This window comes from Hydractinia symbiolongicarpus, chromosome 12 (genome assembly GCF_029227915.1).
Source record: "Hydractinia symbiolongicarpus strain clone_291-10 chromosome 12, HSymV2.1, whole genome shotgun sequence".
Classification (NCBI taxonomy): domain Eukaryota; kingdom Metazoa; phylum Cnidaria; class Hydrozoa; order Anthoathecata; family Hydractiniidae; genus Hydractinia; species Hydractinia symbiolongicarpus.
Window position 1 is genome coordinate 5,330,779 of NC_079886.1, and position 20,952 is coordinate 5,351,730.

At 32.2% G+C, this 20,952-nt stretch overlaps 2 protein-coding genes across 3 annotated transcripts in view; one reads left to right on the forward strand and one right to left on the reverse strand.

Moving 5' to 3' along the window:
• LOC130621643 (V-type proton ATPase 116 kDa subunit a 1-like) overlaps positions 1-20,952 on the reverse strand; it is a 91,841-nt gene that overhangs the window by 61,592 nt on the left and 9,297 nt on the right. The gene's annotated exons all lie outside the window — the stretch shown is intronic.
• Positions 6,307-19,614, forward strand: LOC130621645 (spartin-like). Its single transcript, XM_057436972.1, has 14 exons — positions 6,307-6,593; positions 7,509-7,579; positions 8,152-8,254; positions 8,334-8,620; positions 9,116-9,211; positions 11,757-11,881; positions 12,983-13,166; positions 13,351-13,556; positions 14,518-14,721; positions 16,772-16,862; positions 17,471-17,561; positions 17,673-17,736; positions 17,962-17,993; positions 18,591-19,614. Exons 1-14 carry the CDS (start codon positions 6,496-6,498, stop codon positions 18,673-18,675), a joined length of 1,737 nt encoding a protein of 578 aa, XP_057292955.1. The 5' UTR covers positions 6,307-6,495; the 3' UTR covers positions 18,676-19,614.

Consider the following 20,952-nt stretch of genomic DNA (forward strand, 5'->3'; position numbering starts at 1 on the left):
TGCTTGGCTGATCAATCTAACTGAACTTTTTATCCTCTGGATGAAGCTGTTAAAGTGTTCACAAGTCGACATATTCAGGCTTGTGAAACCAAGAATGGAATTTGAGAAAAATGCAGTGGTACACCTATGAGTGTGCCTGTGAAAAACATCATGAAACAAGCGCGTATGTTGGTAGAATCCGGACTTTCTGTTCTTGACATATTCACCTTAACTACACGTATGATTATAAAAAATATCTAATGGGACCCATTCTAAATGTGTGTAAAAAGAAGCAGATGCATCACTTTGGCCTTCACTACCAGGTATGACGTGAAATCCATAGCAGTGGTCATGTAAGGAACAGAAGCAAAAGAACACAAACATCATGCCTTGCTTGGTAACTTGTTGAAATGACTTTTGCCAAACTTCATTGCAGACATCGTCGTATTTGAGTTGCTGGAGTCCACAGAAAATTTCTTAACTTGTTGAATTTGTTTGCTGTGGTTTGAAAAATAAAAGTTCTGAAGACTTATAATTATACATCTGTAACCTCTCGACAGAAGAATTGTTGCTGGTAACAAAATTCCAGTACAGACGAGCAAGTGCCCCTCCCTGCTTGACATGCAAATCTAAAATCTATAATAATATCTACTGCGCAGAATAGCATAAGAGTATTAACACAAGAATCGAAGGACAGCTGTTTAAAAGGGGACACTATTGATTTTTTTTTATTTATGTTGCATGATTGCTCCTAATGAAAACATAATGCTTCGTCACTTATCTAATCTTTATCTGAGATCTCCCCAAGAATACTTTTGCATACGTACAATAGATGGCTACGAAGAGAATGATATAATTTTCTACAATGCATTCTTGAATCCCATTTCAATCTTCGTACATGCAAGCATGTTAGGCTTCCCATCATCTCGCAGGAGAATATTTCGCCATAAAACTATTTCTATTGGTGTATGAAAGTGTGTCCAGCCTTAATGATTGTTTATTTTACTGTGTTGGGTCTTTGCATTTATTGGTCTGATTTAGAACTTTCAATATTTCATTTCCAGGGAGGATACTTTTTTCTACTGCTTTATGGATAAGTAAAGAACACTACAGCCTGTTCAATGCATAGTATAAAAATGTCTCTTTGTTTAGCCTGCAATAAGGCCGTTAATATGTACATACTTCTGCAAAAGGGTAATTGAGCAAAATATCGTTCCTGTTTGTGTATGGATGTGTATCCAACCTCAAACCTTGTCTATTTTATAGAACAACATGTTTCCTTAGATTGGTTGATATTAAGACTTGAATATGCCTTTACTTGGAACGCCATTTGTCCAATTTATTGTTTTTAATTGTGTATGGATGTGTATTCTACCTCAATGCTTGTCTGTTCCATAGTACAACGTGTTCCCTCAGATTGGCTGATATTAGGAATTTCAATAAGTCTTTTTGCGAGAGTGTCTTTTGCAAAATGTTGTTTCTGTTTGTGTATGGATATGTATCTAACCTTGAAACTTGTCTACTTGAATAAAACAACGTTCTCCTCAGATTAGGACTTTTGCCTGTTAAGGCAATAAAGAGTATTATTACAGTTATGGGAAATACTGTGGTATGTTACATTGGTTATGGCCTATCTTAAGGGAAAATGTGCACTTGTTTGTTTGTGTAGCTATGATATTAATTATTAGAAAGCAATTAAGTTCATATGGAAATAAAACTTACTTTGATATATATATACAGGTATCAATTTAACTGTTAGGAGTAAGATATGTCTCTCGTTTATTTGATTAAACTGTGTACGTAACTACAAGCTAGATAAAAACTGTGAAAACATCCTACCTTCTTAGTTTTTTTATATATAAGAAAGCTGGAGCAAGCACTACCGTCTATTGCTTTTGTTATTAGTTAGTGTCTGTTCCATTTAGTGATATTAGAATAATCCAAGCTGCACAAAGGAAACATAAGTTTATTATGGAAAATGATCTGTGCAACATATGAAAAAGCCATGTTCTTCTTCTCTTTTGCAAAAAAGTATAGTCACTGTCAATCTACCATTATGGACTTTTGAAGTTCCGGACATATAACCAAGTCTAAAAACCATTAGCCAAAACCCGAGGGGGTACAGAAAAAATCAGGGGTACAGAAAAATTTATCACATGAGCCGTGGTATTCTTTTTTCGTCCTAAACTTCACCTGAAGATAGATAGATAGATGTGCAAATTTTACATGGCTAGCCTCACAAATATCGAGGGATATACCCTGTCTATTATTTCCAGGAGGGGCCATGGCTTAGATGGAGAGTCCTAGAGTATTTAATGCTCCTTTTTTTGAGCTACGCAGACCCAATTAGTAGGTCCTGCCGCTCTACTAGACAACTCCGTCAACATCCAACGACCCACACAGTGTGCTATCTCCCAATTTCCCTCACATGGCTTGGGTTAACCCGGGGCTATGGTAACATTCAATCGCCCACGTTGAAACGAGTACGAGAGCTAGCTATAACCACTAATCTATGGCGCCACAAGAAAGATTTTTGGATGTTAGCTAGCAACTAGTTAGAGGCATAAGGCACATAAAATGTATAGTTTTATGTCCATGTTCATAGAAAGCTAATTATCGAACCCAGTGTGTTGAAAATAACCCCAAGACTGCGCCGCCATATCACGCTCTACTCTGATGTACATGTGATTTAAAAAGGAAGAGAAAGAAAGGAAGAGAAAGAGAAAAAAAGAAAGAAAGAAGAAAATAATCAAAGAGTATATATATAATTATTGAGAGATCTTTACTGCTGACAGCGTGTTGAGAACTATATCCCTTTATCCCAAGGAAGTAAACGAAGACTTAAAACTTTTAATCGCATGGCTACAAGCAAACAAAATTAGTCTATATAGTCTATATACTGTTTTGCCCTAAGCACATCAAAGAAGTTAAAAAACATCTAAATTTCCACCTTAGTGGATAAAAACTGCAACTAGTCTCAAAAATAAAATACTTTGGTGTTCAAATCAACGAAAATTTAATTTGGGATTATCACATTAATGACTTACTTCCAAAATTAAATAGGGCAAATGGAGTCCTAGCCAAGTTAAGGCACATTGTATCTAAACATATACTATGCCATCTTTCACTCTCATCTTCATATGCATCACTGATATAGGGTCAGACTGTTACAGTACTGTGAAAAGGTTTGTTTGTGTAACAAACATTCAAACTTTCTATCGTGGCCACCACACTAATATTATTATCTCCACAAAGGATCGTGTGTCCCAAGATTATTTTCGCGAGCTCCACGATTTTTATAGCCAGTATAATTTAATTTTTTTTCTTTTTAAAAAATGTCAGTTGTCTAGAAAAGTTAAATTTGTATGTTTTTTTAGATCGCATTTTAAAAAGTTTATTAACGAAAAGCGACGATAGAAATGTTTTTTAAGATCGCATTTTTAAAAGTTTATAAACGAAAAGCTGCGATAAAAATGCTTTCTTAGATTGCATTTTAAAAGTTTAAGAACGAAAAGTGGTGATAGAAATGCTGTGTTAGATCGTGTTTTAAAAGTTTAAGTAAGAAGAACAGCGATAGAAATGTTTTTTTAGATTGCATTTTAAAAGTTTAAAAACAAAAAGCGGCGATAGAAATATTTTTTTACATTGCATTTTTATTCACGAACGATTAAAATCTATTATTTAGCTAGCTTTATTACAACAGATTAAAACAACAAGTGTTAATTTATTTTTTTGCCGTCGATGAACTAAGTTATCTATTGTGGACGCCAAGGTGTAATGTTTAATTTTTGTTCGTGTAGTCCACGAAACATGATTGTGAGGTCCACGATTGTTAAAAAAATATGCATCGTGGGTTATTGTGGTTCGTGCATAACATAAACACAAACCACAATGTTAACAAACCTTTTCACAGTACTGTATATCATAAGTAAAGTGAGTGCATTATGCAAAAGTAAGTGTAAAGTAAGTGCATTATGCAAAATAAAGCTTTAAGAATTATTAATTTTAAACTAAATCAGGACACATTTCACCCTTTGTATCTTGAAACAAAAATTCTAAAATTTCAGCAGCACATTCAATATTTGAACACCCTTTTTTGCCTACTCATACCACACACAAATGTTACCCATTGCATGTAAAGACCTTATACCTCTGAACCAAATACATTCTCATCACACTAAACTATCTAACATAAAAATCCACATCCCAAGAACTAATACCATAACCTACTCAGTGTGTACACAAATTCCTATATCCTGAAATAAAAATATCCCACAAATGAATCTTTTATAACAAAAAGTATCCATCAAAACTTTCAAACAAAAGTTAAAAATATTTTTCACTAACAATAATACAACATAGCTTTACATAAACTCATCATCATCATCATCATTCTCGGCTTAACGTCCGTTTTCCATGCTAGCATGGGTTGGACGGGGTATATTAATGACCCTCTTCCAATCTGATCTAGACTGTGTTAGATCTAAACTCAACTTCCTCTCTATCAAGCCTGTCCTTATAACCTCCTGCCAAGTCTTTCTCGGTCTGCCTCTGGGCTTTGCTCCAGGAACTATCAAGTCTCTACACTTTCTTACCCAATTATCCTCCTCTATTCTTTCCAAGTGCCCCAGCCAATTCAATCTTCTTATCTGGATAACATCTTTAATTCTACGGAGACTTAGCCTGCTTCTTAGCTCATCTGAACTCTTTCTGTCTCTCAGACTGGCATTACACATCCACCTAACCATTCTCATATCATTCCTTTCTAAACGGTCAAGATCTTCCTGCTTCACTGCCCATGTCTCACTACCGTACAACATAACACTTCTTACACAGGCCTCATACAACCTACCTTTTACCTCAATTGACAGGACTCTGCTAGTCAATAAAGAAAGTAACTCTCTAAACTTTTTCCAAGCAGAACCTATCCTGCAAGTAACACTTCTTCCAACACCCCCTTCACTGCCCAACTTATCACTATAATCCAAAGATGTTTGACTATAATCCAAAGATGTTTGACTTGCTCTCTTTTCTCTCTTTCTTCTCTTATCTTTTCTATCTGTGCCTCTTCTAATGAAAATCTTTTCTTCCTTACCATTCTGAGGCACTGTCAATTGCAACCTTCTTGTTAACGATATATATACTTTTTTATTCGTTTTTGTTTGATTGTTTTTCATGTTCTTTTCGTTGCGTTTTAAAGGTAACCGTAGATCCACTAGATTTGCTATCCCTTCGGAATTCCTTTGTTTTTAACTTCAAAGCCTCAATGAGATCTAAAAATTATTTATTTATTATTAAGGTTTTTAATATTACCCATTTGTACATCTTTTCTAACAAGATATATATATTATATTAGAGCAGTAGATTTTTAATTCATGTAACATATTAACATATATTGTTATTTTTATTATATTTATTTGAAACATGTTTATTAAAAACTCTAACTTTTTTGTAACTAAAGCAAGAAATACATATTACTTACGTACTGACTTACTTACTATATCATCACAAATGTTTAGTGTAGCTAGCTAAGCCAATTCACATGGTCTGAACAGGTCCACTTAGAAAAATGTGTATGTATGTCTGAGTATTATTTTAAATGCACTGTAGTATAATTTTTCCATTTGCACAGGGCTTAAAAAATCGGGTTTTTAATTTATTTATTTATATATTTATATTATATACTTTTATTTCTATCCATTTTTTTATTAATTTTAATTTGCCTTGTGTTTTTTATTTATTTTACTTTAAAAATTTTAATTTTATTTTAATTTAATTTAATTTGAAATTGTTTTACTTTTACTTTTATGTTTCAATTTTAAAAATATATAAAATTTCATCATTGACCTATGCAAGCTGGTAAAAAACTTTCAAGAGGTAATGGAAACCAGCTCCATGGTGAAGTTTCACAATCATGGACACATATAACCTACTTTAGGGCAGAAACTTTCAAGATTTTCTTGTTTTTTGGCCTTTTTTGAAAAGTTTGTGCCCTTGAGAATTATATATCAGCAAAATGCAATAGTTTTTTCACCACACCCTGTGTTTTCATTATTCTTTGGTGCTACAATCATTTCTCAGATATCCCGGTTCCTTGACACAGTAATGAATGCAGACTTTCGATTACTAAGAATAAGAGAAAACAAGGACAGAAAAGAAAAGAGAATTGTTGCTATTTGCAAAAGATTTTCCCTTGCAATATAAAAAAAACTTTTAATAGAAAATAGAAAAACTTGGTTTCTATATATTGCCTATACTAAGAGCTGACATATTAAAAATCAATTAGTATGGTAACAAGCGTGGTGAAAACACTGTAAGATTTCTCCATTTTTATTGCAAATTATTTAAATAAATATGAAGTTATTTGTTCTTGCTATGGTATCAATTTTTAAGGGAGGCAAGCTTTAAAAATATTTTAAAGAACTGTCATTAAACTATTGTTAGTTAGTGTCTCCTGAGGTTAAAAGTCTTATTGGTTGTCACTTTTTATTGCATTAGAAATTAAAGAAATGAAATATGGAATGTGTTGCATTAAAAACAAACTGCGATTCTCATGTAACAGCTGGTGAAACAAACTTAACAATACTCAAGAAGTATTACAAAGAAGCATTTAAGTAAGATTATTTTTTAAAATATTTGTATATACAGCCTTTTTTTAATTGCTAACAGGGAACAATGAAGTTCAAGCTGCTGGTTTTTGTCTGTCAATTGAAGCTTACCCTGCAACAAAAAAAGTTTATCAAAGTTGACTTGATATTTTTTTGGATATAACAATATATATACTTTCTTTTTGTAAAATTTATACTTATACAGTATAAGAAAAAGTTTATATGTTTCTTGTTCGATTGCTCATTACATTTAATGTGCTAACTTTCGAAATCTAATGTAGTGGGTAAGGAAAAAAAGAATATACTGTATACTTCTAAATAAAACCCATTTTGTGTTGCTTTTTTATGCAAAACTGTATGCTTTGCCAAGGAATAGTTGTATGTGTTGTTCCAAAGTCTAAAGTTTATCAGCAGGAGTTAAAATTGCAACATACTCCACTATATCACATGGCATGTCTGGAAGTTGATATTTTGACTAGTTGGGTTGCTTATTTTTAAAACGTTGAAAGGAATTATCTAGAAAAGTTGGAATTTATAAGTAAGGACATGATAGAATGGTTCTTTATTTACAGTAGGACACATATATTTTATTTCATTGCGCATTTAATGTTTTTTTGTGTGCGAAATTGAGGAACTTTTGTATTTCATTGTTTCATTGTTACATAAATAAATTATTACATCAATTATTTTGTCTTGCTTGTTAAAAGTTATAAAAGTGATCTTCCTCGTAGTAGTAATAGCACGCATCTTATGTTTTTGTATAGTAAAACACATTTCAATTAATTAGCTCACTAATAAGGGTTGATTTTGATAAACTTTTTTTTGTCACTGGAAGTTTCCTTTAAAGAAAATGGTATAATCACAAGTGTACTCTAAAAAACAGATCATAAATCACCTAATTTCAACCTTGTTTTTTATTAGATTTATAAACGAAGGTTTAAATCTTGAAGATAAAGGTAAAAATAGGGAAGCAGTCCTATGTTACAAAAAAGGTATGTTTATCATTATGTTGTATATTTTTATATATTAAGTGTAACAGAACACACTAGGTAAAGTTGGGTCAGTGGTTAATAACTCTCTTTTGTTATGTTGCAGGGCAATAATAGTTACTGCAGCCCTAAAAAAACCCTAAAAAACTACCCCATAAAAGGAAATCGTGATTATGCTTAGAATCGTCTTAGGATTATGCTTAGCATTGTCCCTCTTCTTACTTCCCATATAGAATGAAGTGATAGTGCAATGGTGCTATAATTGGTACTCCTAAACTGAGTGTTTTATGTCTGCTACTCCAAAATCACAAAAATGGTTAACAACTTACTGTGATAACTTGTATGATATACAATCCACAAAATTGCTATCATGTATGATGGCAATTTCAAAGAATCAGTTGCCGTCGTCAAATTTTCTAGATTCCTTATACATCATTATATATCATTTGAAGAGACAAAGCAAAATATTAAACATTATTTTAGGTTTACATTTCACAGTGGTATAAATTGATTGATTGAAAATTAATTTTGATAAAAACGTGGAGTTATGCTTACTATTCTAATTGTTTTCGTAGGTTTAAGATCCCTTACTGGTGCAAAAACACTTCCTAATGGAGAGACTGGTTTGACTGAAGATGAAGCCAACACATACAAAGAGATTCTTGCTAAGATCACCAGGTACATGCTGTTACAGTACAGAAAATAAGGATGATCAGCAGTAAAAATTCCTTTTCACCCTTTTGTCTAATCTTTTTAGAGCACAGAAGGAAGTTCTTCTCCGATTAGAAACTTTGGGTGATGGAGAGTCCTCAGAAAATCAATCATTAAACAATATAGAAACTTTAAAATCACAATCAGACACTGTCATGCCATCAGCACCACCCTTGTATCCTGAAATTCCATTGCCAAGTACAAAAACTAAGGAGGTTTCAAATACAAACCAAGTGAACGGTCATCATGAAACAAAAAACGCAATACAAAAAGATGAATCAAGTATGAACGATACTTGGCAGGATGTAAAAGAACTTCTTAAAATTGAAGAAGGTATTTACTGCATTTTTTTTTATTTTATGTTCTGAACTGCATTTGACAGATCTATAATAATTCACCTTGTATGTGTGCATTGTACGTTTGTGCACAATGAGGCCAAGAAACAATAACCACAGGCTCTTGACGTCTAAGCCTGATTGCACAGAAAAAAATATACTATTTTATGTTAATACTTGAACCAAATTTGATGCAATTCTTAAAAGCAGCTTACCTGTTTCAAAACCGTCAGGTTATTGTCTATAAAATTTGCATACCCAATTATCTCCTAATTAACAGTTTTTCAAAAACCATCTTAATATTATTTTGATAGGTGTTTTTAAACTCTACACATAATCAACAAGTAAACAATTTTTTTTAAAGCATGTTGATGGGAAAACATCAAAATGCTTTAAATTGATTTATCTTCAAACTGTTTGTCTTCCTAAGTGAAGGATTTATCAACGACACTAGTTTAGATTTATTTATGAGACAGTTAACGTGAAATTTTAGGTGTTCGTTTGTTTCATGTGGATGATAAAGGTGACGTCAGTACATGGGTATCTCCTTGTGTGTTAAATGTTTTTCAAATCATAAAAGAAAGTTTAGGTAAGTACTAGTTCATGTAATTTTTTACTGAATTTTTAGTAATTTCAAAGTAAATTTGGATTAAAAGTAAGCAAAAAAATGTTTTACAAGGCGAATAAATTCTTAACTTACACATGCAAAATATAATTATATGATAGGAGGAACTGATAGATATAAACAAATATAGTAACCATGCCCTCCCCCTTCCCCCTTCTTAGCTGCTTAAATATTCTATATGTTGAAAATATGTGATAAACTAAAAGAAGGTCAACAAAATTCATAATATAAGTTCGTTACAATATCATTTTCGTCAATAAATGTAACAATCACTTCTTTTTTTTAAGGGTTCCTTTTTAACTGGATAAACTTTGTTTATTGGTCTTTTTATCACATGTTTGTTTCCATTGATTACATATCTAATGACATCATCCTTTGTCAAATATTTGCTTTTCCATCGTTTTTAATAGTGGCTTATAATATTTTGCAAATGATGAGTACGAAATCTTTCTTGTTTCATCGCAATTGCTATTTGATGCTTCCAAATTATTATTCCAAATCTCTTAAATAATAAAAGGTTAAGTGTTAATGATCTTACAAGCCTTTTGAACATTTCTTTCCACCAAGAAGCTTCTAAATTAAAGTGCCATTTAATTCCTCAGCTTGCGAAAATCACGATGTCAGAAGTGAAAAAGACAAAGCATCAGAAATGTAACGCTCTGGTACTGTTACAAGATAATAAAACACCCAAGCTTTATACATACTTCCACCATGATAACATTTCAAATGTGCAATGGTCCACTATTATTGAGACCATTATATTTAAACAGATGATGATTGGCTAGTCGTAATTTTGGTAAGGCTGGTAAAACAGGAGTACTTTAGTAATGCAAAATTTTATTCTCGTTGCATTAGGTGTTTCTTTCAAAGCATTATGCAAATCTTAAGAATGGTAATGCAAAATAACTAGCTTCGTTAAATGATTGCCTGCTTGTTAAAAATATTGGAAACTCTTGCAATGAGTAATACCATAAATATTTTTAAATCGCAAATTTCTTTGTAACTGTTTGTAACTAGGATGTTAAATGGTATCTTCCTGTGCATATTTGATTTACATTTTTTCTGCATGTAACAGCTAATCCATTACAGTATAGGCATGTAAAACTAATTCTTTCTTACAGGACTTTTTCCTGCGGTTTACGATAAATCGTAAAACCAATGCGGTAACTCGTAATAAATGTGGATAATTAGAATATCCTGCAATGTTCATAAACTTAAATTGATTTGATTTTTATCTTCTCCCCTGATTTGTCTTCACCAATATTTTAAAAAGTTGCATCATCGACTTTAACTTTTAACTCACTGAGATTAAAACTTTGAGTTGAAATATAAATGTTCCACAAGAAATTAGGTCCTGAAAAGTCATTGTTCACCAATTCAGACACCAAACAACCTCTTGACAAAATATTCACAGAATTTCCCTTTGGCTACAAAATAAAATCAACTGTTAAGTGAAACTAAATCACGAATGATACCAACTCGCAGTTCTACAACCGCCTCATACTACTTATGAACATTTTTAATCCAATATAAAACAATCAATAAATCAATCCAACCCCATGTCACGGAAATATTATAATCAAACTCAACTTATCATGAACATACTTCACTACCTTTGCTAACATCACTGTATCTTACAACTGAACCGGGTATTGTGATGGGTTTAATCAGCTCTGACTTAGATTTCACAAACTTTGTAAAACACTGCGGTCAGCCTGTTCGAACCTTAAATAAACACACGAAACTCAATATCCCAAGCAATTTTACAAGTTTTTAGAAACAATGTTTTTAGTTACAGAACAATAGAAACAAGTCCAAGAGGTTCACAAATGGAAGTGGTAAATTTAATCAATTTTCGTTTTTTTGTCAGAATTAAATTTTTTTGCAGTTTAAAGAGCAAATTTTCTAACTTCGCCATACGTTAGCTCAGTAAATCAAAACAACTAAAAAAACCATAGATCCGAGGACTACAATAAATTCTCAAGTAACTTTGGATTAAAAATTAACACAAAATTTAACGCAACTTTATTTTACAGAAAGAATTAACTAAAACATGCGAAATAAAGCAAAAAAAAAAATACATAATAGGATCAGCTAGAGGATTTAGAAATATCATAATCAGTGGGGGGGAATAACTGCAAAATTATAATTTTAATATATTCGGAAATACTTGCTCAATTTTTATGAAACTGTGACTATGGACTGACAACATTTCTAAAGATTGTGACTCCACCTATTGATGCTGTCACTACTTATTAGACTTTGCTCAAATCCAATGAACTCTTTCTAAATGTTCTAATGATCATATGAGCATGGAAGTTTTATGTTCTTAATAAACTCAAACATGTGTTAAGACATTTATGTTACTACAAGAAAATAAAAAGATAAGGATTTAAGGAATTTAATTTTAGTCTTGTGTTAAGAAGGCAGGAAATACTTTTGGCTAAACCCATTGAATTTCCACTAGCTAGAACTCTTCAGTAGCAAATATTTTTTTACATCTATTTAGAAAACATATCTCCTGCAGCCTTTATGAAATGTGGTGAATGGGTCTATCCAATGGAACCTGGAAAGTCACCAGTCTTAAGAACCACACCTAGAACATATATGTTTCCTGATGTCAGTATAGAAGAGGTATGGATGTTCTTTTTATCCTGCTTTTGTATTTGAAATGGAAAAAAGCTTTACTTTAAACAGCCTTGTATTCACTGAAGTCGTTTTTGTGATGGAGAAGGGGACAATGCAAGCAAAATGTCCCCAGTAGTATGCAACACATGGTTAAGCCATGCATTTATTTTTACTAGGTATTTGAACAATCATCAGTATCTTCGTTTATTGTAAATATTATAAAATAATGCCACATTTGCAATTGTTCTTGAGTACTTTTTGACCAATTTAATTGAATTAGTGTATAAATAATCCTTTTTTAAAAAAAACAAGACGTATGATATACGCAAAAAACCTCGCGAATAAAGTTTACAAAAAGCTGTCTATCAAATTGGGATTTTTGTTACGAAGTTAGACACGACATATTTTACTATTCAGATACGCAATAATATTTGTTACACACTTATTTTTCAAAATTGATTTGTGAGACCTTCCTGAACGGAAAATTCCTCGAACTTTTAATTTTCGATGGGTCCGTCTTGGGTGAACCGACTGACAGGAAGAAGAAAGGCCACAAACCCACAAACCCCAAAATTTGCGAAATTCATAAATTCAGTTAATTCTGCCTACATTCACTTTTAAAAAGTTTGGTGGAAACACTTTTATTTACTAGTTAGTTGAACAAGTGTTTTGAACACTTGTCTATCTTTTTAAAAAAGAAAAAAGAAAAAAAAAGTAAAAATAGTTACCAAGATGAGATTCGAACACACGACGACTCCCGTGTCGGTGCTCAGAGAGGCAAAAATTTCCATTCTTGTAGGACACATTTGCGTTTTAATACAAGCTCACAAGCTTGTAATAAAAGATATTAATAAAGAAATAAGTACAAATTTTCTTATCAAAATAATGTGATCAAGGCACATAAAAATTCCAAGCAATTGAGCTTGTCTTTAAAGTTTTAGACCAAATGTTGGCTAAGCTTTACTGGACACATTTTACACACATCAAATTTATTCTTCCCAATTGTTCATACACGTAATTAGATGTGCGTAAAGTTCTTGTGGAATTAAGATAGCCAGTGTTGTATGCATGTTAGTGCTCAGTCACTTAGTCTTTATACTATTTCAGAAAAAAGATGTATCACAGATGCCCTGCGTTGGTGTTGTATTGTCTGAGTTTGTTCCTGATGCAGTTGTAAAAAGATTTGAGCGCATTCTGTCGTGTTACTGTGACTTTCGCAAGGAAGTTTCAAAAGAATTTAAAGAAAAACCCAAACGACCTCCACCTCCTGCCATCATGAACACAAGAAAAGGTGGCTTATTTATTGTGTAATGTTAAGTTATGAGGCTCAGAACCCAGTATTTGAAACTATATACACTTAGTAGATTTAGAAGCATTGTCTAAGTAAGCCGTTTTTTCTGCAATTTTCTGTGTGTGTTTTTCAGGCAGATAATATATTTTTACATCTACTTTGAATTATGTTTGTTTTCGTATAGAAGTGCGAAATGGACATTTGTCACCAACTACAGGAGCTGTTGTTGAAAGCGATGTCATTATAGCAGAGTCTGGTGTTAGAGATATGGATATTGTTACTGATCGAAATTTGGCTGACAAAATATCAGCCGGTATAAGTGTTGGCTCACAGTGGATCTCCTGGGGACTAGTAAAAGGTGCGGAATATACAGGAATCCTTGTTGAAAAGGTTAGTTTTGTTGTAATAAAGCAGACTTGTCTGCTTATGATGCGCACAGACTTTAATTATTTCTGCATTGTTTAAATTAAGCATTCATGTTTACATGATATTTGCTTTACATCGTTAGTTGTTTATTTTAAAATATCCCACCTTTTTGTAATTTTTTGCTGATAATTTGAAATTTCCTACTCTTTTTTTTTCTCACTCTTGATTTGAATGTCAATATCATTTGATCATGAAATTTGCTTTCAAATAACTAGTAGTGGAATGTTTGCTCGATATTAATCTTCTTTTGGATGAACCAGGTATCACATGTTTAGTTTTGCGACATTTAGGACAGAAACATCGTTCATTTAATTGAAATTTTGTAAATTCCTGAGTGAAATAAATAATTCACAATCTCGCTTTTAAACATATGAATACTCTAGTACAAATATAACAGATGAGGAATGGTACATATATTTTGTAATGGAAGCTAAACTACATCCTTAACTGCATATAAACAAAAGCAACTTAAAAAACTCTTCCAGTGCATTAACGTCAATAAAGTTAGACATAACTTTTTCAACGACTTCAAAGGGCAGTGAACACACCCTGTTGTTATCTGTTACACATTTACTGTATTAGTACACAGACGATGAAGTAAGTTGAAGATGAAAGTTCATAGTTCATACCTAACGTCACAGTTTTATAAGAGAAGAATTGTATTTACTTATCAATTCAGCAATAAATTCACCAAAAAATAACAAAAAGAAACAGATTGTCAACAACATTTGTCAAATATTTTAAGAATGTTCAATTTAATGTTAATTCTCTCGCAAGTAAAAATTTATTTACTGTTTAAGTAATTAGAAAGTAAATTATTTCTTCAGTAACAAAAATAAGTTAATCTCAGGATTTTAACATGTAATCAGAATTCTTCAAATTGAGAATTCAATCTCAATCACGTAAATCTTCATTATATTTTTAGGGTGCAGCAACACTTAGAGAGAAAATCAAACGGAACGAGGTAGCAACTGCTGTTGATGAAGATATTTCTAATAATATCCGTCAGTTGCATCAAGCTACTGGTTCTGTTGTGCAAGTCAGTGCTTTTCTAGTCTCAGCGTTGGGGACGTTGACAGTGAATCTTGGAAAAAAGCTTGCACCACATGTGATGTATCATGGACAACAGGTAATCATGTCACATTACACATCACTTCCATGTCAGAAATTTTTATTGAGAATTAAATTTCATGAATTTGGAGAATCTCTTTTAGTAATACCCATATTCTGTCTTCACGCGGGTTTAAAGCCGTGCTACGGACACACGAAAATACAATATGTATAGGACAGATGAACCTGAGATTTATCCACGAGCTAGTGACCACTATTAAGAATATCCGTATTTTGTCTCTGTACAAATTTATGGTCGTGTTATGAATACACAAAAAGAAAATGGATTAAGCTACGGAGAATAAAAAGGACGGGCGAACACGTGGGTTTCAAGAGTATGGATTTAACCAAATAACTTAAGTAAGTCTTAAGTCCGCTGTAAATATTGAAAATTCAAAATGCACGATTCTTAAATAGAAACAACCAATGTGTTCACTTGTGGTAGCTAAGTTTGGAATTAACCGTGCTGTTTCATTATATTTTCTCCATGATTTTAGTTTTCTACGTAAAATTGAAATGTCGAGAAAAAAGTTATTTACTTATTCACAAAAACTTTTTTTCTGATGAGATTATTTTTAGTAAAAAAAATTCAAAAGCTAACCCATCATTTTAAGACGATGTTATTTCAACAAAATCTGTAAATTTACCTCAATCTTTTTTTAGGAATTTTAACTTTTCTTTACTTATATAAAAGCCATATTCACAAAAATAAATTTCTACAAAATATGTGAATTCCATCAATTCGCGAAAATAAATTTTTGCGAATTCTACGCAAAAATTTTCGACGTCAAAAATAAACGAAATGTTTCAGAGCAGGAAAACGTTTTGAAGCGTGTGGTTTGTTCTCATCTATGGCGACTTCATCTGAAAAGTTTATTTTTTTCGCACAAAGTATTTTGATGGTGAGGAACAACGTCTACAAATTTTGCGCCTTTAAGTCCACTATTGTGTGTATAAGAATTGGCAGTATTTAATGGTGTGTGTGTGGCACGAAATTATTACATTAGACTGACGTCAATACATTCAATAAAATAAGTGCAACCATTGCATTGCACTTATAAGTTTGATGCTATAGGTATCTAGGGACCAAAATGGGAACAGTTTGTTGAAGCTTGGTCAATTCATTAGTAGTAACAGTGATATATCACGAGTGTTTCGTGTTTCTGTAAACATTTACTGGAGAAGACATAATGTAGCTAACGACATCTGCTCCTGCAAGATTTTATTTTGTAAAAAGTTATTCAAGCATTTATAGCCATTATTGCATAATAGCTACAAAATATTTTCAAGATTAATTCATCAATTTAAAATTTCACGTCAGAAACCATACCTTAACCAGTTCTCAAATAATTTTACCGAAAAATACAGACAGTGTTTTAGTTATTATTTAAGTCATACACGGTTTCTTTTTTTATATATATATTAAGTGCATTTATAACATATAGCATTTTCCTAGAATTCTGTCTGATATCGATCGCTTGGGGTTTTTTTGTCGTGTTTTTATTGTCGACGTTTTTGAAATAACTTTAAGATACTGATGTTGAGGTTAAGGGCGATGGTTAATTGATGTTAAATTCTTGTTGAAATCCAGTTTTGTGGCTTTCTCATCATCCAAGCATCTCTTAAGCTGGTTTTTAACTAGGCAGTTTATTCCATGCAGAACGGAGCAGGCATTGTTTTTTCTATCAAAATTCCGCCGAAAGTGGTCCGCTCCGCGCGGAATGAAAAGTTAAACTCACTTGGACTTTTCTGCAACACCAACTTTTTCGGGCCAGCAAGTTTTACATTTTTTATTATTAGTGATCTGCAGCGTTTTCATCTTTCTAAGATAAAATATTTTATTTTCATTCTAATTTTAGTTTTAGTGGAAATTAAAAATTGTCAGTCGGAGTGCAAAATGAGGTGGAGATTGTTCAAAAAACAATAGCCGCTCTGCGCTTTTTAATCCGCCTGGTGGAAAACCGACTTTACTCCTTTGTAGAGAAAAGTAGAGTTTTGACGTTTGCAAAAACGAGAATGAAAATGAAAATATAACGAATTTGAAAGAACTATATATTGTTGATGTTTAGTTACTTCCTGATAAATACAAGGTTGAAAATAACGAAAGTAGTCAGAAGAAGTTAGACGAAGCTAAAAAAGTGGCTGCTGCTGGTTTGCAAGGTAAGAAACATTGCAAAATAAATTTGGAGTAGGTCACATTTATGGTCATGGTGTACTCCAACCAGGCAAAGTGGTAGCAGTCTCACCTCCCCACCCCTGAAGTAACAATATCTATTTATAATATTTTTGATTAGTCTCCTTATCAAAGAATTCATGCTGTAGTGGTTGGTAGCACTCCACCGATACATATGAAATGGTGGAGGTGGTACTCCGCATAGAGGCACAAATAGTGGCAGTGTTTGTGTTATATTCTTGCCTGGAATAATATGTTGATAATTTTATACTCTGTTCTTTTTTTCTTATGATATGCTTTTACTGCGTGTACAAATTTATTTTTTTTATTCTGGACAGTAGGTTTCGCGTGTTTCTTACAAATTTTCGGTTAATATCTTGATTATTAGCCCAGTCAACTCTGTCAGTACATTCCAGCAGGGTGTTCAGTTTAAATTTGTGCAGAAAAATTTATTTAATAGAGTGATTTGGTAAAATAAGGTAAATTGGCTGTCAACAGTAATGAATTTTGAACCTTGTGATGACGTTGAATATGGAAACTTTTTTTTATGGTTGCTATTGTTTCTTTTTTACGAAACAATATTTTTTATTTGCAGGTTTTGGTCTAATTTATCTTGCATTGGAACAAGCTGGCATGAATTTGTACAAAAGTATATCATTAGCAACAGTGGAAACAGTGCAACATAAGTACGTATTGTTTTGGTATTGAAACTGTGTGAATGAAACAAAGATTGTAAGTGGTGTCATTTCAGTTGATTTCTACTTAACTTTACCTTTTTATGTTTGTTCTATAAATAGATATGGAGAAGAAGTTGGTGACGTCACTCAAAATGTGATGGGCGCTGCAGGGAACACTCTGAAAGTATGACTTTTCTCAATCTGTTGTTTCCAAAATCACATCTAAATAATCGAATTTTGACTTTTGAAGGGTGTTTATTTTTTATTATTTTAAAAGGGGTGTATGCCCTTCCTTTGTGAGCAAAATTTGTGAAATGTCATGAAAAAAAGACGTAATATGTTAAGAAAGTAACATATACTTCACCTTCCTCTACAAGAAATTTATTTACTGTATTTTTTAATGCTTTAGACATATTGGAATGTAAAAGAATTGGGTGTTAAGTAAGTCAATTTTTTTTGCTTACTTTTTCAGCTAGTTATAAATGTCACTTTTATAATGGAATCAAACCGTTAGATATATTTTGATGGAATTGTTTTATCGTTGCAACTATGTTATAAGGTTTCACAAGATGTCCACAAGTCCTTCAAAACTCTTTAAAAACCTGAATTTGGCCTTAAGAACACTGAAATTTTAATTAAATTTTTAAAAAGCTCTGAAAACCTGATCAGTTTGTCAAAAGAATTGTTTTTAAAGCATTTTCCCTCATTTTTATACCACAGGTTTCAGTAACTTATTTCACATATAAATCATTTTAGTTATGATGACAATTTCATTAAAGTCTTTATGTTGACACTTTTTAAGAGGAGAAATCTAAATCTAAGAATCTGACTAATAAAGCAAACACCTTGACTGGCCACGATATTACTCTATGACCCTAAGTAACTCCGAATTTGATCTAATAAATTTGCTAGACATCCTATTTAAATTTTGCTCCAAATAATGTATGGTAAAATACCCGTTCGATTAACGATTTATAAGATATTTGCGTTTTCAAAATTTTCTGAAGACGTCATTTTATTCAAGTTTTATATTTTTAGAGCGATAGCTAAACGTGCTGCAAAGGATACTGGGAAGGCTATGGTTTTGGACAAGCAAGATGAAACGAAAGCAATACTTCAGTAAATCTGTACGTTCTTTACACGAGAATTCGAAACTGTAGTCGATAAAATAGTGGAAAATATTGTGCAGTAATTGGATTTTACCCAAACTTCAACATGAAAAAGACGCATCAAACGAAATTGTCATCGGTAGTGAACAAAAAATACACCACTGAGATGTACTTGAAAAATCATTTCACTGTTTTACCTTTCATAGAATTTTATTTATAACTGGATTTTTTTAGAGTAAGGCAGTGTTTTGTAGGAACTGCACAGAAATAAGTTGTCTAACATTCATGTTGTTGTGCAAGTCAGTTACCAGTATATTTCTTCTACTTTTTTTATGAACAACTGTTTTTTGCACTTCACCTCAATCATTGTTTAGCTACTTCGAAAAAAAGGCCCATAAAATTGTTCATTGCTTACCTGGATAAGTTTATCAGACAAATTGTTTATTTCATTTATACTATTATTTCTCACTTATTCGCCCCAAACAAATTATTAAACAGTTGTTTAAATTTGGAGTTGTTTATAAAAAAAATGTATATCAATATGACCGGGTTGGTTGTGTCAAATTTCTCTTAAAGCAGGTCATAGAAAACATAAAAATATAAAAATATTAGGAAATGCAACCAACCTACATTTAGCCCGTCATTTCTACTTCATACGATGAAATAGAATGTGGATAAATTTATCAGTATTATCGTTGTTGTGCTTACCAAACATTTTCCATTTAGATTTTCAAGTATATATTTTTGTAAATATTTTGTATTATACTCTATAATCTTTGTATATTTCTTACAAATAACAATCTTTTGAATTACTGTAGAGCAAATGAAATGACATAAATAGAACAAAAAAACCTGTTGGTTCATAAGTCAATGCTATTGTAAATATCTAATTCATGGTTTTTGAACAGGACTATAAAATATACTTCATGAAATTTTATACGCCATAATAAATACATTTGTTGTTATAACAACATCTTCTTTATTAAAACTCGTTTTTAACTCAAAATGGTTGCCGAATCGCCACTGCGTGCTAAGAATACACGAAATAACATACCCAGCAAATGTGCGACAGGTGATAAATTGAGGACCGGAATATGTACCACGATTAAACTCCTCGGATTTTACCACGGGATAGCTACTAGTCTTTCTCCCCTATGTTAATAATGCACGTGATCTGTCTCTGCATGTATACAAGAAAAACAACTTTATATGCGCCGAATAACAAATGCGATTTATATATTTTATCAGCTTTGTTGACGTCATGGATTGCCTCTGCAAGCGCTTATATTGGTGTCACGTTTAATTTTGTTCATGACGGGGTAACGATATTGTGTTGTTATTTCACCTAAAGTTGCGGAAATATTTTTGAAATATATACATCACACGCTAAAAGCTGTATCGCTATGAATTGGCGACATATCGACTAAGAGCCCTTACTACCTTACTTAACCGAGCTCACACCTTAGAGTCACTTGTCTTACATATTTTGTGTGACAAAGTGCAGAAAATCGCCTAGAAAAACTATTTGTTCTGATTATCCGTTGAAATTTAAAAATCGGCTTAATCACGAAACTTTTTAAAATGATCCCTCTTGATGGTGAAGTTGGTATAAGTTTTAAATTCTAAGCAAAACGGAACTTCTTACATTTTACCAATAACGAGGATTTCATGGAAATTTAACGGGTTGTTCGAGTCAGCCTGTTGGGTTTCCGGCCAAACACCCAAAACCAGATCAGGGCACAAATTACGGCATATGTTTGTAACAAAATGATTTTGAAACGGTTTAAACTAAATACAATGAAACCAAATTTAAATAATTAATAGCAAAGACGGCAAGCCTATTAAAAAAGGGAAAACAAAGCCACATGAATAAAACTCATCAGCTTGCCAGAAAAAATGTGCTGTATGCCCTGATAAATTTGTTTGTTAAGATAAGAACAACTTCAATTGTGAATTTTAAACATTCGACTTTGGATTTAAAAATAAAATACGTTTGATGTTGATGCAACTCTCACTACACCTCGGAGTTTGAGAGGAAGACTTTTTTACATGCTGAACTAAAATATATATTCTACAAAAAATGATCGCACACAATAAACTATACAACAATTAACAGTACATTGGGGAGAGTGATTACAAATGAATACAGTGATGGAGAACAGACAAAAAGAACAAGTGAGACATTGAACGAGAATGAAGACGTAGGGGACAATGAACAAACATGGTGGAATATTCAACGAAAATAAAAAAAGTTCTTCAAAATTTTACTTTTCGAATACTAGCGCGACACA